A 17,233-nucleotide genomic window follows, 5' to 3' on the forward strand; every position below is an offset into this window, starting at 1 on the left:
ATTTCCTGTAATCTACATGTCATACAACTCGTATGTTTCTTTCTTTTGAAGCTGCGATAATTAAATTGGATACTAACTGTCCTTTATGTTAAGTTAAAGTGTTGAGTTCAGTGTTTACCTCATATGCTTATTAGTTCGAGTACTTTGTTTGTAAAATGTTATTTTTCTCAATTTCGCGATCACCGCTGTGAGAGCATGTATATCATTGCAGCTACAGATTTGAGGTGCTAAGTTTTAATTTTCATTTTAAATGGTCCTATAAAGATACAACTAAGTTGAGTAATTAAAATAATATCTAACAAGATTAACTCAAAAAACACTCGGCTAACTGTACCTTTAACACATAATGCACTCAATCTGGCAGTAGCACTATCCTCAGGGTGATGTCACGCACACCAGCCTATGGCACTGCAGCTCCCCGGAATGGCCTACCGGTTAGTTCAAGTTACATTGAGTTAAGAGATTTTTAAAATGTTTATTTTCATTTTAATCATCCTGGTTTAACATACCATGCACAGTAGTGACTTTTGTAATTACATTAAGAATTATTCACAATTGTATGATGTTCTAATAAGTTCAGCTTGGAATAATTTATTCAAATTAGATTCACTTTCCTGTTATTCAGGACCAAAGAATGACCCCCCTACGGCGATTCAGGAGAAAGTTCTGAGTCTCATCCAGAGTTGGGCTGATGCTTTTCGCCATCAGTCAGAACTGCAAGGTGTTGTCCAAGTTTATAATGATCTGAAGCAGAAGGGAATAGAGTTTCCAATGACAGATCTTGATGCAATGGCTCCCATACATACACCACAGAGGGTAGGTATCAGATTAAAGAACTATGTTTAACCAAATTGAGTTGTATGTCCTTGTTAGCTATTGTCAGATGTTGCTACATCACTGTTTTCGTTTGTGCTTAGGGAAAGCTTATTAGTCTAATTTGATCTAGATAAGAATAGAAGCATAACATGAAATGCTTTGCTCTTATATTTCTGCAAGAGTATAAGACATGAAAATACTTAAAATGTTCTGGATGAAACAGAATGAAACTATTTTTAAAAAGTAACAGGAACAAGAAAAGATAAGTAAATTATTAATAAAAGGAGATAGTTTTATGAACCAACATTTTTATAAATTCTTCTCAGAAAGTCTACAAATATTAATTACTACATGAAATTTTAATGTGTGGAGTGAGTTTGGTATGCATTTTGAGGCATTTAGCTGTTAGCTTGTAGTTATGAGCTAGTGTTGCAAGGATGTTATATTGGGTTTTTGTAGCTATATTAACACTCGAACTGCAGCTGGGTCATTTGTGTCCCAGCTGTTATTTCTCTCTTCCCTATCTTGTGAAAAAAAAAAAAAAAAAAAAAAAAAATGTATGTATAGTTGTAGCATGTGTACAGCCAAGGAATATTATGTATTCCAACGCATGTGTCGTGTGAAGTGCCACTCCTACAAATAAAGTATATGCAGCATAATGTACATCGTGTGCACTGATGTCAGATGACTGGTCTCTAAAAATTGAGGAGATGGGAGCCTTTCTTGCTATACTGTACATTTGCGATGCCATAAGAGCAAGGGCTTAGGACGGGACTCATTGTGGTCAGTGATGTGGGGCAATCCTATTGTCCACATGTTCCTTATTTGTATGTTTAATATTCTACATCAAAATACACTATGTGTATTATAATTTCAAACAAAATATCCAACACAGGTACTGGTATATTCATTGGCCGTACACTTACTACAAATAGTTCTCTTTTTTAAGGGTATATGGGGGAAAGAATTAATAGCTGGGTCACGAATGACCCAGCCACGGTTCTAGTGTTAATACGTTGGTGACTGAGACCCGCTGGTGGATCACGCCGATTCTTCTCTTCTTGACGGTGAGACCCGTTCTCGTGATGCATTGTACATAATGGAGCTGCACCGCGTGTTTTTTTACAGAATATGTTTTCGTACTTTCTGGTTTGTACAGAAGGCAAATTACGTTCTTATGATGTGGGACTTAAAGGAGGTACATGAGAGATAGGATAATTAAGAAATTATTCAATATGCATGTTCAATGTCCTAAAGCCCTTTATATGAAAAGATACAAAAGTATAAGAATAGAAGCATAATAGGAAATGCTTTGACCAATAGTCCAATATTTTTGGGGTACCTAACTAGCCCCATATACCTATGAGTGCTAGAAGTTCCACAACACTACATTTGTCGTGCAGTTAGGGCTGTGCAGCTGTGAGCTTGCATTCGGGTGGTTCAGTATAACCCCGATTTTTCATGACCTTGATTTAGCGTAAACCCGCACTTAACAAAAGAAATTTTCAGTCCTGAAAATTATTCCATAAGAGCAATGCAATTTTATATTCGATTTAACGTAATTCACGATAGGGCTAAACCTGTATTTAGCACAAAGGAAATGTTAAAATTCTCAAATATTTATTTCTATTTGTTGTTGTTATGGGACATTAAGAACCAATGAAAAAGACTTCATAAGTTTGCTAAGGATGATTCAAAGCATAAGAGGAATTTAGAGCGTGGGCACTTACAGCTAAAGTGAGATGTCGGACTCGGATACACATCTGACCACGGCCGCTGTAACAGAAGAGAACCTCCATTTTAATGACAGTGTTATTATAACCTTCGAAAATTCCTATATTAACCCCTTAACTGGGGAATAGTTTCATAACGTCAACCAGCCAGTGAGTAATTATTCAGCGCTACGTGCACTTTTGGAATGGGTACAGTAGCGTGTGGCAAATGTAAATACTCAACAGAAAAATATATTTTACTTGATTTATTTAAATTGTTAGTGATATAGTAGAAATTCAGTAGCATTATATTATTACCATTTTTCTTGTAAACCCGTAAATATATACATTATGTTCATACAAAATTTAATATAAAAAGTGGTCCTTTCATTATTATGATGACATTTTTCAAGTTTTCAGATATACATCAATAGGTTATACATACTTTCTGGTTCATAGGTCATTCAGAAATTGCGCACAGTTAGGTAAATACGGAAGCACGGGCAAGCACAAAGTGCCATGTCATATTCCTCACAGCAGTAGACAGTTTCTCGTCACCTCTGGTTTCACAGACACAACACAACATTTTCTTGAGTGATTCCTACTTCCGGTTGGCAGGTTCTCAGGTTTGAATTGACATGCGGTTAGTCGTTGAACTGGATTTCCAGAAGTTCTCCCTGGACGTTTTGGTTTTACTGTCGAATCAAAATACTTCTCTATCAGTTTTGATAACAGATTGGGACAAAAACTCACTTGAGAATTAATCCCACCTTTCTTTTAGAAGAGAACAAATGAATTGAAAACAGCAATATCCAATAAGTGCCGGAACATTTTCATGTAGTACTTCTTTAGTCTCCTCTGTGCCACAGAGTAACTGGCGACACACTGGTCAGACAAATCGACTCCTCCCATTCCTTTGCTGTATTTTATACTCAGAGTAGGCTTGAAATTATTTCCTCTCTTATCCCGTTAAAGTTGAACACTGTTGTCATGGATGGTACTGATCATATGACCATATTTCTTGTCTGCCCACTTCATTATCATCAGTTTGTTGTTGTACCAGACTGTAAACTCTCCCTTTTGTAACTTTCAAGTCTGAAGATCTTTGGGTACATCCTTCCTGTTTACGTGTAAACTCTCCCTTTTGTAACTTTCAAGTCTTAAGATCTTTGGGTACATCCTCCTGTTTATGCGTAAAGTGCCTGTGGCGTCAGTTTTCTTTTCAACCAACAATTCAAACAGTCGCGGAGAACAATAGTAATTGTCCATGCATAACATATACCCTTCGCCTAGTAGGTCACCCATTAGTGACAGCACGACTTGGGGACTTGGGAAGGCTTGTCAAGAGTCTTTAGTTCAATACCGTCAACTTCAGCTTGAACCTGTGTAGATTTTCCAGTGTACACTAGAATGTTTCAAGCGAACCCAGAATCAGATTCGCACAAGTTGAAGGACTCCATCCCAAACCATGCTTTTTTCTTCGGAATAAACATTTTCCAGCCAAGGCAACCTTTCCATAACAACAGAATATCATCCATGGCAATGTGTCGTTCAGGGGTGTAGGCTGCTTAAAATCACTCAACAATATAGCCTATTACAACACAGACCAAATTTGGTAAAGCTTTGGGTTAGGGGCACTTTCCGGATCAAAACTTGCATTGTCGCTGAAGTGCAGGAATTTCACTAACAATTGAAATTGTGATTTAGTCATGATATCAGTAAAGAATGGAGTGTAAACCAGTTTGTTTTTACTGAAAAACATCCCCATTGTTAGCTTCTGAACAATGCCTTGTAGTAAAAATAGGCCTAACAACAGTTTTATTTCTGAGCTATTAGTAGGTTCCTACTTTCTGTAGACTTCTAGTCTTCATTTTCCCAGCTTGAGTTTTTTCAATTGATTGTGTGGCATATAAATTTGTTTGATCAGCAATTAGAGTACATAGCTCAACAGTAAAAAAAACTCGGAACAGTTTACCACCATACACAGAACAATTTAAAAAAACGTTATCAGAACATGGACAATGGAGTTCGCAGAACAACTGTATTGTAACAACAACGACAACTCGCAAATTTAGTAATTTCAATGTACATATACACAAATTCTTTACGAAGAATTTGGCGCAGACCGCACGAGGCAACACGAGACAGCTGTCGGACTGCTGCCTCGGTGCAGATTACCCGACTGATGTGAGACCGGATGAAAATGAATAGGACAGCAATAATCACATCTAATATGATTGGAATTAGTTTTAAATTATGATGGTAGATGGCAGAAGCGATTAAGAATAGCTACTGTAGATGCCTATACCCAGCTAACCCAATGTAAGAACACACATAGAATTAAAAGAACGCCTAAAGGCGTCAAACTCAATACTTGTGCGACAGCTGTTGACGCCTTTAGGCGTCAAACCCAGTTAATGGGTTAATCTGTGCGATCTCCTTCGGTTACAATGAGAACCATTTTACTGATTAATCCGTTATTATGGGCAAATTCAGGTGTGTTATAGTAGTTTTTATCCGTCATCACTCTGCTCCAGCCTCCAGCATATATATTGAATACAATCTATCATCTTTCGTATTGATTCCTTGCTATGCACGAGCAAGTCAATCAAGACCAACTACAATCTATCAGACAATGCATAATCCAACATGGCAGACAAATTGGGCCACTGTCTGCTGTAAGACGCAGCAGGACATTAATTCCTAACTAATATAATTAATGCCGATAACGTTCATAATCTTCGTAAAGAAGAATTAGTATATTAAATATATCATATTCCCATTGTTAGAAAATACGAAACTGTTTAAAATAATATACCAAAATTGAAACAATTATTCAATCAACTTGCATAACCTTACAGCCAGTACATTTGACAATGATGAAATGTAATTAATATTTGTTGGTAAGACAACAATGCACAACACATTGTAACATCCATAACAGTAAAATGACACATCACACTCGGTAAATAATATAGATATTCAGCTACTTTAAATATGCACATGACCCACAAACATAACACAATAACACTTGAAAATGATAACATTTAACCAATATTCATTGGTAAAACACAGCAATGAACACACAACACATTACAAGAAAACCCCCGTAACACTGAAATGGCATACCATTCTCAGTAAATAAGAAATTCAGCAACCATGGCTACTTTAAATATGCACGTGATTCACTAATATAACCCTACAGCCAGTACACTTGAAAATGTCAAAATTAAACTAACGTTCGTTGGTAAACCACATCAATACACAACATATTACATGAAAAACTCAAATTACCCAGGATATTGAAATTACATTTTCAACAAGTACATATTCACCAGGCTAGTCCTACTTGAAATATACAATTAAAGGTGTATTTAAGGGAAATTCAGGTTATTTTCGGAGACACTACTCAAGATTAGAGACAGAAGTGTAAGTAAACTGACACGTTATCTTTTGAAGAGCACCATTTACTGTTAAGTTTGATACTGTAATTAAAGAAATTCATATTCGTAACTGTCATTAACACCTGGAAAAGTCTGAACATGTTACAACACTAGGACATGACCATTGAAGATGGACACATCAAACCACCTCTGTTCGCTAGATTAGAATAGGCCTACATCATAATTTCCCTGTCAGTATCTACAAGCAATTCATTTTCAGCTTGCAGCATTTTAACGCAGTCATCACACTTTTTACATAATATTTCAATCACTTGCAAACTGGTGCAGCTGGCAATGCAGACCAAAACCTGCAGTCTTTCAAGGGTAGCACTAATGTGAACTACCACTTCTAATGCAAAGTCTAATGCATCTGAATTATCAATAATTCCACCACAGGTGTTGTTATAGACATTACAGGCAAAGTCTTTCAAAGAAAATTCACCAAGTTTTGCAAACGTCATCTGCAATACACCTAACACTTTCAGCTTTATTTCAGACTCAAGAATTTGTTCCACAGAATAATAAGTGCAACCACTAAGTCTTCTGTAAGCACCAGTCTTCCATCTAAACTGTCTATCTGCAATTTGGCAGTAAGAACATAAGATCAGTGATACTTAATGAAAATATATTTACACAGTTCTATCACTGTGGTAAGAGTGTGTGTCAAATTAGTGTATGTTTCACTTGTCAATCTTCCGTCTATTTGTGACATGTGCCATATATCTATGTATGTTTTTAAACATGTAAGTAATGAAAGTTTGTCATCAGGTCCATTTCTGGTATATTTACCTTTCGTGGGATGCTGTACATTACAGACTGACCACCACTTTTGTATTAATTTTAGAAACTGGATTGTGCCATCAAAAACATCCACACCTTAACTTTTAAGCAATTTCAAACCAGCAACATTCTTAGTATCAAAGATTTTTACTGCTAATGATACATTCTGTCTCTCTATTGGTGTTGAATACAGAGCCTTCCTAGATAAATTTGGAGCCATTTTTAGCAACATTCTCTTTTCTGAATGAACTCTTTCAGGTCTGAAAATTTGGCCTCAGTAGTTGTAAATTTACAGACTGACTCTATATCAACACCAGCATTAACCACTTCACTTTAAACAGCGTATGTTTAATCAACACTTGGTAAAATAAAGGTTTCATTTTAACTTACTACCTCTCTCTCTCTCTCTCTCTCTCTCTCTCTCTCTCTCTGTACTAAATTCACAGTCTCAAGTGCATTTTCCGAAAGTTTCATCAAAAGAGAAAGTTTATCAATGAGGCCAATATCATCAGAATAACTTGTGAGATAACTTAACAAAGTGTCATATTTCATCCATGTGTCACAATTCAAGTCTTCATAATCACCAGATTCCAATATAAACCTAAAATGCTCTGTAGGCAAAGACACATTCACAGAGGATGGTTGCGTAGTTGTACTTCCCCTTAAAACAATAATCACCACCACCACCACCAGTCACTTCAAAATGGTCACGATGAATAGTCCTAACCCATTTTTCTCGTAACACTTTGTCCTTGAGGAAACCTAAAATTTATAGTATTGGAAGATCCATAATTTGATCGACAACCAGTCACAGAGCATTTGCGACACGTTGTACTTATCCAATACATTTATGCACTTCGCCAGACCAAACTTGCTGAAGCACCAGCAAATAATATACGGCACTAACAACCTCTAAATACTAAAACTAAATAAATCACTAACACATTAAAAATAACCAGATACCCAATAAAAGGACATCGAAAAACTATTTAACACACACAAATATTCGGTAGATAATTAAATTGTGAATTCCAGTGGCAGGATAACTTCAATCAACCAGACATGTACGCAGTGTAAACCAAACTGAATGTAAACAAACATGGCCCCAGACTCCGGCTTCATGTTGCTCAATGAGGCAGCCATTTCCTCGCGTATCGATATATCCATTCAGTCTGATAATATTGTAGTTGGTCTTGGAGTCGATCTTGAGCCAGCCTGAGGTCTCTGAGGATAGAATAGAACAACTCACAACTCCGACTGGTGAAAACAAATGTCGGGATAACATGTTTTCACAATAAGTGCAGTGACAGAAGTTGTTAACTCCTTAGAAATAAAGGTTGCAGTAAACAATTGCTTAATTTTAATATTAAGTACTGAAATAAAATAAGAATGTGATGTTTATCTGTCTCAAGATACAGCAGTGTGCATAACTAATTTCAGAGGTTACGTTACGTACTTTCGTGTCTTGTTAAATTTCAGAATGGCTGCCCATGAAAATTTATAGTGAAAATGTTATCATTCTTCTATAGGGAGCTTGAAATATGTTTTCATAATATGTGCGCAGTAAACCTAGGTTAGGTGACGATGTTTGAAGTGAGAAAATGTTTGCCACAAGCCTCTGGAGTGATGTTATTACAATTTTTAAGAATGAAACTGAATATGTGTGTTCAGGCTATCGAAATTAGAAAATACGTGCTAATGAGTAAGCCACTGCTGGGAAAACATCCACGAAAATTTTTAAACAAACAATTGCTGTCTCATACCAATTTTAGTGTGTTTTTATGTGAGTTTGGTATCTTTTGCAAGTAATCAGCTTCATTTTCCATACAAATTCTAATCACAGAGACTTACAATAACTGAAAATCTTGATCAAAAAGGTGGAAGATTTTCAGTTATTGTAAGTATCTGTGTTTGGTATCTTTAGAGTTCAGGTATAACTGAATTTTTACTATGTTCCTAATGAATAAACTGAAAACAATACACTGGTGTCAACATGTTGAAGAAATTTCTTTAAAAAATCTTAATATGTGGAGTATGTCATTGACGTACGTAAAATTCCTGGAGCATAGTGTGAATGATCTTGTCTGCATGCTTTTGTACATGCAAGTAATCCTTGCCTACTTTTTTTTTTTTTTCCCCTTCAAAATTTGGTGGTGGAAAGTTGGGGTACAGATATTATTGGAATCGAAGTTGGTGCTGTGCACCTGACATACATATATCTGGAAGGTGAATATGTGACTGAAAAGGGAAAATTTAGATATGCGATGAAGAGTGAAATGTGTTGGTTGAAACCCATAGCAAAAGCGAGAGTTAAAATTACGTGTTATAAGGTGAGCCGTGGATGGCTCACGTGTGCTTTTGGATTAAATATCTTCAGTTTTCGTTGGAGAACTAGTGTTGAGTGACCTCTTCCACCCAGTTATCAAGAAAACATTGTAAATTTGCTCAGATTTTTTTAATGGCTTGCACCAGAGAAATTTGTATTTACTCTCGGAAATTGGTAATGCAGACCAGATATATTTATTGTACTACAGAATTTATGGTTTTTAATATGAATATTTAACAAAGTTATAAAACTACAAAACTACCTGCAAGATTTCCATTTTTAATAAAATTAGGGTGCAGGGATTATTAGCGCATATACTATTGTTTGTTGTGATGCTAGTTGGGGTTCAAGCCCTGATTGAAGAATTATTTTCCTCCCAAGTTTACTGGAGCAACATATGTAGAGCTACAGGTGAACATCCAACTGTATTTCACATACTGCTGGAAATTTTAAACCTAATTTTATGATGGAAAACAGCATAAAGAAAAACCATCATTTCAAAGACTGGAATGTAGCACCCATCCTACTACAAAGGCGTTGGATATGCCACTTGAACAGCACAAGTTAGCTTTGGCAAATGGCAAGGAAATGGGATTCTTGTTCGGAGGAGATTTCATTCAGTGAGTAAGACAATGGAAGACGTGCCAAATCTCCCGATTTAACGGGAGACTCCCGATTTTTCATTGTTCTTCTTGATCTCCCGCTTGCCGGGACTGATCCCCCGATTTTCAGGGCAGTTTCAGTAATTTTCGTATTATTTCAAACTCCCGCGCGCTTCCTTGTTCTATCGATATATGGCTGATTATGGCTGGCCAGTAGTTTTAATTTTAATCTAAAGGATAATGTGAATTGAACTGATGTGCACCTTTGATATTTGACTAGTTTTCATGGATCAGTTGATATTATTGCTCGGAGGTAAGGTAGATCAATTGAGGATCTCATATTTGCGGTAAGAAAATTGCCAGAGAAACATTATGGGAAGGATGTGGTGATGGCTTTTGGATATAGAGAAGCGATATGACTGTATGCAAAGTTAAGTTTTGGGAAGCGCTGTGAAAGAAAGGAATGACTATGGAAATAATTGAATGTTAAGAGCATATTTGAATAGTGAGAGCTGTGTGAAGGTGGGAGGAGAGAAGACAGCATGGTTCTTACTGCTCTTACCAGTTAAGCTATAGCCGCCTAGGTCATATTTGTTCTGTTGGAAAGGATCTAACCATTTGATGCAAAATTGGAAAGTTGGGGGTTTGGATCTCACAAAAGTGTATTTGGAGTACAATGTGGTGTGAAAATATTCATAGAAAGCAATTCTGTTTGCAGATGATCTAATGAGTTAGGGTGATATTGAAGTAGAAGTTGAAGAACAACTGGCTGCGTGGGAAGATGTAGTCTCCATATGTGGAATTAAATTCTCAATAAGGAAGTGGAATTTAGTTCTCGAGGAGGAGGAGTGAAGTAGTCATCATCATCATCATCATTTAACAATTCCAGTTTCCCGGGTAGTGCTGGCAAGCCTCTTCCATTCTGTCTTATTGAGATATGTCCTGTTGTTAATGACGTCCTCCAGTGTCCTTCCCCTATCTGCAGTGTCCATCTTTACGATGTCCATCCAGTGGGTTCTTGGTCTTTCCACCATCCGTTTCCCTGCCACATTGATTATTTTCACCATGTAGGTTATTCCTGTCCGTATTGACTTTTATTCAAATTTCTATAAAATACTTTCCCGCCTTGTCAATACTTAACATATTTTGTTATACCTAATTCCCGTACATGTTTCGAGAGCCAGTTACTCTCTTCCTCAGCAGTGCCAAAACATCAATAATCTTTGGACTTGGTACATTGTAACAGATATACTTATCAACACAACCGTAATATATAAAAATCTTGAAATTGTTAAAATATTTCTTTGTGTTTGATCTTACTTACTTGCTATGTCAATTTATTACAGACTTTAAATAGAAATTTTCAAATCATAAAATGGATATCTATTAAATTAGTCAACTATATGCTAAAATTTTAATCTGCTCTGTCCTTTAAACTTATATCCTTATTACTTCTAAAAAGAGTCCGGCTCCAAGGCTAAATGGTTAGCGTGCTGGCCTTTGGTCACAGGGGTCCCGGGTTCGATTCCCGGCAGGGCCGGGAATTTTAACCTTAATTGGTTAATTTCGCTGGCACGGGGGCTGGGTGTATGTGTCGTCTTCATCATCATTTCATCCTCATCACGACGCGCAGGTCGCCTACGGGTGTCAAATCGAAAGACCTGCATCTGGCGAGCCGAACTTGTCCTCGGACACTCCCGGCACTAAAAGCCATACGCCATTTCATTTTTTCTAAAAAGTACTAAAATGTTTCTTTGTGTCTAAGTTTACACTCACGATTGCCCTAGCTTGACTGATGATCTCTTCTAGGTCTTCGAGAAACTTGTATTCATCTTGATTGCAGCCTGTCTGAGGGGCATACACTTGCACCAGTATCAGCTTCTCTTTCCCAAGGTGAACTGTTGCCTTTATTATCCTCTCATTGATGTACTGGATCTCTGTAATACCATCTAACTCTTCAGACAATATCAATCCTACTCTATTTTTCATCTCTGTTGTTACCATTCCAGTAGAGGGTATAGGCCTCAACTCTTTCTTTCCTTTACCTTTCCATTTAGTTTCACTCAGTCCTAGGATTGATATTTTCCTTCTCTTCATGATATCCACTAATTCTTCACTTTTCCCAGTCAAACTCAGTACATTGATTGTTCCTGTTCAAGTGTGTTGTCTTCTCTGGGGTTGTTGCACAATCGCAAGGCTTGGCCTATCATCAGGCTGTAAGCCATCATACCTGGCGTGGGTCTGCGGATGCTGTTGTCTGTCCCGAGTTCTTTGTTTGCATCCGAGGCTCGTATAAGTGTTGAAAGCGATTGCAGTTACTCTCCAACTGACTTGCTAAGCCTAACGTTAGAGAACAATTTCTGTCAGGGTTATCTCTCTTAGCCTTCAGCAGTCCCCTGCCACATCTGTAAGGAAGCAGCTTCCAGTTGAATTTATGTGTCATTTCCTACACAGTGGCTTCAACAAGCCCCCTAAATGTGAACTCCTCTGCACATAGCCATTAGTTCTCCTTTAGTTTGTCAGGTTTGGTAACAGCCGCCCAACTCTTGGCCAGACAGTTGCAGATAGTACTGTCTACTGTCGCATGTGGTAGTAGGCTGTACCTGACCTGATAAATACATCACAACATAATTAAATGTTGATCAGGTTAGGAAATAAGATGTGGAAGAGATACTGCAGAAAGTAGACGGTTTTAAATATTTGGGACTCGTCAAGGAAATGGGGAGAAACAAGAAGGAAATAAATGAACGAGGCAGAAGGATGGACCAATTCTTTAAATGTGTAAGAATATTAATATGGAACAGAGAAATGCCACAGGGGTACAGACAGAATTTATAAAACATCTATGACTTTTGCATCGGAGACATGGGTAACAAAGGAAAGAGATAAAAGTGAGATACTGACCTGTGAGATGAAGTTCCTTAGGAGTAGGATTGGAGTGACAAGATTGGACAGATAGAGGAATTAGAGGTGGTGAAAGTGGAACCCGTAGCAGAATAGAAAAAGATTAGAGGTGTGGGCACTTGTGAAGAATGATTGAGGAAAAATTGCTGAGAAAGTAGTTAGATATGAGAATGGAAGGAAGGCCAAGAGACAAGGGGCTGTGAGGAGTTACGGAAGGATTGGAGACCAGACGACTCGAATGAAGAAAAATGGAATGCAAGCAGACAGAGGACATTGGAGAGGCTTATATTCCCAACAGACCTAACCATATGCTGGAAACTGTTCATGATGATGATGATAAGATTAATAGTTTTTAACCTATTCACTGCCAAACCCGTATATATACGTTATTGAACGCCGTGCCACGTCCCCCAAACCCGTATATATACGTTTTGGTGTAGTGTGTACTTCACCAATCTCACAAATGAACGCGATATAATGTCATACTTTGAGATTCCTTGGAAATGCTCAAAGAAGTTCTGTACGGCAGATATACCACTCCATTTTGCGTGTTTTGAAAGTGTTCTGTTGTTGTTTCAGCTTTATTGGAATGGAACATCTTACCCGCTAACGTGTAGCCATCATGGCGTCTTGAAGTATATATTCATCTATTGTTGACGAAGAAATTGAATGTTTCCTCATCATAGTGATTCTGGAGGGCTATATTTTGATAATAAAGATGGAGAATATCTAACTGGCGATATTGAACTACAAGAAAGTGCGAGACAACATAGTAATGATGAATCTCGTGCAGAATTGTCACCCCTTCCTCAGATAAATTATTTTTTCCCCAAATGTAAATGATTTTGATATTACCAGTTCTTGGATCAACAATTTTAAATTATATTTCAGTAAGAGTATCACCGAGCAGAGTAGCCGCGCATATTAACATGTTACGGCTATGGAGCCGAGCTCTGCACTTGGCAGGCGAGTGGGTTCGAACCCCACCGTCAGCTGTCCAGAGAATGTTTTTTTTGTTTTGTTTTTGTGGTTTCCCTTTTGTACTCCCAATCAAATGCCGGGACAGTTCCTATTCCTATTCATAATCCCAGTGGGATTGGGGATTTTAATTGTCTAATTCTGGCTCGGGAATTGGGTGTTTGTTGGTTCCAACACTTCATATTCGGACAACACACTACACTTCCAACCACCACAGAAACATGCAGTAGTGATTACTAGATTGTTTGTGGTTTCCCTTTTGTACTCCCAAGCAAATTCCAGGACAGTACCTATTCATAATCCACAGCAGATTACCTCCACTTCCTTACCCAGTTTCATTCACCATCATTCATTTCATATTCATTATCTTTTCAACTGAGGTTTGCGTCAGGAAGGGCATCCGACCGTAAAAATATGGTGTAAAATACAATCTCGCGTCATCCCCGACCCCGTATTGGGCTAAGGGGATGATATGCATTCCATTAATAGTATCAGTAAATATGTATCTGTAAAAGTACTCCTTCCTTTAAAAAAAAAAAGGCCCGGAGCGCTCAGCCGCTCATCAAAACTCGGAAGTGAAAAGGTTAAATAAAGGATGACTAGGCCTACTTTTAACAATAAAGATCCTGGCTCAGTCCGGTGGTATTTGGAGGTGCTCGAATACGACAGCCTCGTGTCGGTAGATTTACTGGCACATAAAAGAACTCCTGCGGGACTAAATTCCGGCACCTCGGCGTCTTCGAAAACCGTAAAAGAGTAGTTAGTGGGACGTAAAGCATTTAACATTATTTCAACAATAAGGAAACTTCTTGCTGAAAGCAAATACACTATAGACAATACTGGACACTTCCATATTCTCCCGTACTAAACTGGGGGACATGTTGACAGTGGCGCACCTGGCAGCCCGACATTAAACATCAAGTAGCGAGATTGAAACTACAAAAGTTGCATGTTAAAATTGATAGAAAAAATTGAACTAAATAATTATTTCTGCCTTGTTCTACTATGAAAGTTGATTGTTTATACTGAGAGAAATAATGAATCTCGGTAATGATTTCATTTTGTCCGAATCCTTGGCTGATTAGTCAGCGTTGAGGCTTTCGGTTCAGAAGGTTCTGCATCTGATTCTCGGTAGGATTGGGGATTTTAATTGTCTAATTCTTTTCTGGCTCGGGAACTGGGTGTTTGTTTGTTCCAACACTTTTCTCTTCATATTCTGACAACACTACACTTCCAACCACCACAGAAACATGCAATAGTGATTACTAGACCTTTGATTTTTAGGTGTTAAAATTTTATTTAGGTGCCTAAAATAGACTCTCAAACAGGTTCTAAAAAGGTACTCCTTCCACCCCGTCAACATCCACGCGAACCAGCCACCGTTTATTTTACGTGGGCCGTCCCCATCATATTACCACAGGCTTCAGGAGTACCTCTGGCTCAACCTCAAAGACATTACCGACCTACGGTCGTGCAAGTATACTTGCGCCCTGCAATACGTACCCATGGCCAGTAGGCAGTAATGTTTGGTCTTTGAATGTTAAAAGCTTAGCGTAAAATCGTGGAAAATCGTATATATTATTCCAATATGGCAATCCACATCACATATGAGTGTTAAGCTATTAGGCCCAGTTAAGAATTGCTGGTATATATAAACCACTGAGCGTATGTTGAACATTAAAGCTTGGAATTTTCTTCACCAAACGGAAACGAAAAATAATTCATGCAGTAGAGGGTTAAGATGTCAGTGTGGGCTAAAGGTGAATATCACGCAATTATCCGCTACAATTTTGCTCGTGGATTAATTGTTGACCAGTCCCTTTAGGAAGTGACTTCTGTGCTGGGGAAAGACTGTCCACATCGGACAACAATTTTCCGCTGGTACAAAGAATTCCAGAGGGGAAAGTTTGGGGTTGAAGACGATCTTCGTTCTAAAACAGTGCTAAAACAGTTTGAAAATGGGACTTTGCGTAACGTCAATGGCATCGTTACAGGTGACAAAACTTGGCTTTATTACGATGTCCCAACAAAATCCCAGAACAAGGTGTGGCTGTTTGAAGATGAGGGTACTCCTGTGACTGCGAAAGTCAAGGTCAGTGAAGAAAAGGATGATTGCAGTATTCCTCACTAAACGGGGCATCCTGAATTGGGTTGTGCTAGAAACACAAAGTACAGTTACTGCAAAGTGGTACAGTGAGACTTGTCTGCCTCAGGTTATCCAGGCTCTCAAGTAGCTCCGTCCAAGGTCACGGCTCAACACTTGGCTCTTCCATCACGACAATGCTCCAGCACATCGTGCTAATGTAACAATGGATTTTTTTGCCAGATCAGGGTTGACTGTGCTTGATCACCCTCCATACAGTCCTGATCTTGCCCCATGTGACTGCGCACTCTTCCCAGAAGTGAAGCTGAAGCTGAAAGCGTGGCGTTTTGCATCCGACGTGGAGCTTCTGGCAGCATAGGATCAAGACTGTGAAAATGTAACCGAAGAAAAGTGGCAGAATTGGTTCAGTGACTGGTTTTGACGTATGGAGAAGCATATTGAGTGTGGTGGAAATTTTTTGAAAAAGACGTAAGCGTTCAGTCACATTGCAAAACTTTCCTAGTGCCCTTTGTAATTCATTAGGGGGAAAATTATATCATGTTTCACTCACCTCTTTGCTTCAAACGTCTCAGAATTTTGCCATCCGATGTGAAATGGGAAACTCCTGTAACCACTTTTTAATGAAAGATGACTTGGAACCTGACACTTTCGGCATAATTCACACACTGAACAAATGGGAATACTGAACTGTTTTCACAGAATGATATGGTGTTTTCTTCCAGCAGGTCAATGGATACTGTCTCCTTCCTAGGACAGACTAGGGAGTGTTTACTGCGGGAGGTTCTTAAGGCTTTGTGATTTTTACAGCTTTTTGATTTTAATATTTTGTTTAAGATAATGAAAATGAGTGGCAAATATTTTATTTTATTTGAATATATTAAAAGCATTTAAACCGATTTAGGGATAAAAATACAAATTATAGGACTATAGGCAAATATAAGTTCTAACGTCCATTCAGACGTTTTAAAGCACTGTAGGACCACAGTTCTAACCTTATACATACATGAAATGTGTAAATATAACTTCATTTTAAGTTCTCTCTCCAAAAACAAAACAGGTCTTTTCCTAAAATCCGAGGTTTAGTGATTACATTCCTCCATATAGGGTTGGCGTGAGGAAGGGCACTTGGCCGTAAAGTAGGTCAAAATGCACATGTGCGACACAGCTCACACCCGCAACCCTACAGATGTGGGAAAAGTGGTAGAAGAAAAATAATTTTTGTCTTATGTATTTTGTTTTAATTTTCTTCTTGTAATTAATCGAAGATAAGAATGCTTGTTGACAACTAAATGTTAAACCTAATGTGATGTGTACACTAATATTTTACAATATTGGTTGTTACTTCCACTGGTTTGTCTGGAGGAAAGCGAGAGGAAGGTCGATAGATGAACAAGTTCAAAGTTATTGCAGCTTAAAACAGTACAAACCTTATGAAACATGGTTCAGTACTTGTATGATTTTAATTCCAAAAACTTTTGTCACCGGAAAAATTACATTTTCATGAAAATCTTCTTAACGCGAATCCAAGAACAAAATTTTATGCTACATCAACTGATCGGTATTACTAC

General features: G+C 37.9%; 1 protein-coding gene across 3 annotated transcripts in view; it reads left to right on the forward strand.

Annotated features, from left to right (window-relative positions):
• The window catches only part of LOC136878892 (target of Myb1 membrane trafficking protein), a 182,877-nt gene that overhangs the window by 36,098 nt on the left and 129,546 nt on the right, over positions 1-17,233 (forward strand). For all 3 annotated transcript variants that reach the window (XM_067152476.2, XM_067152477.2, XM_068228851.1), the window contains exon 4: positions 626-816. In XM_067152476.2, the coding sequence (XP_067008577.2) occupies positions 626-816 (191 nt within the window). The remainder of the gene's footprint in view (positions 1-625; positions 817-17,233) is intronic.

This window comes from Anabrus simplex, chromosome 8 (assembly GCF_040414725.1).
Source record: "Anabrus simplex isolate iqAnaSimp1 chromosome 8, ASM4041472v1, whole genome shotgun sequence".
Classification (NCBI taxonomy): domain Eukaryota; kingdom Metazoa; phylum Arthropoda; class Insecta; order Orthoptera; family Tettigoniidae; genus Anabrus; species Anabrus simplex.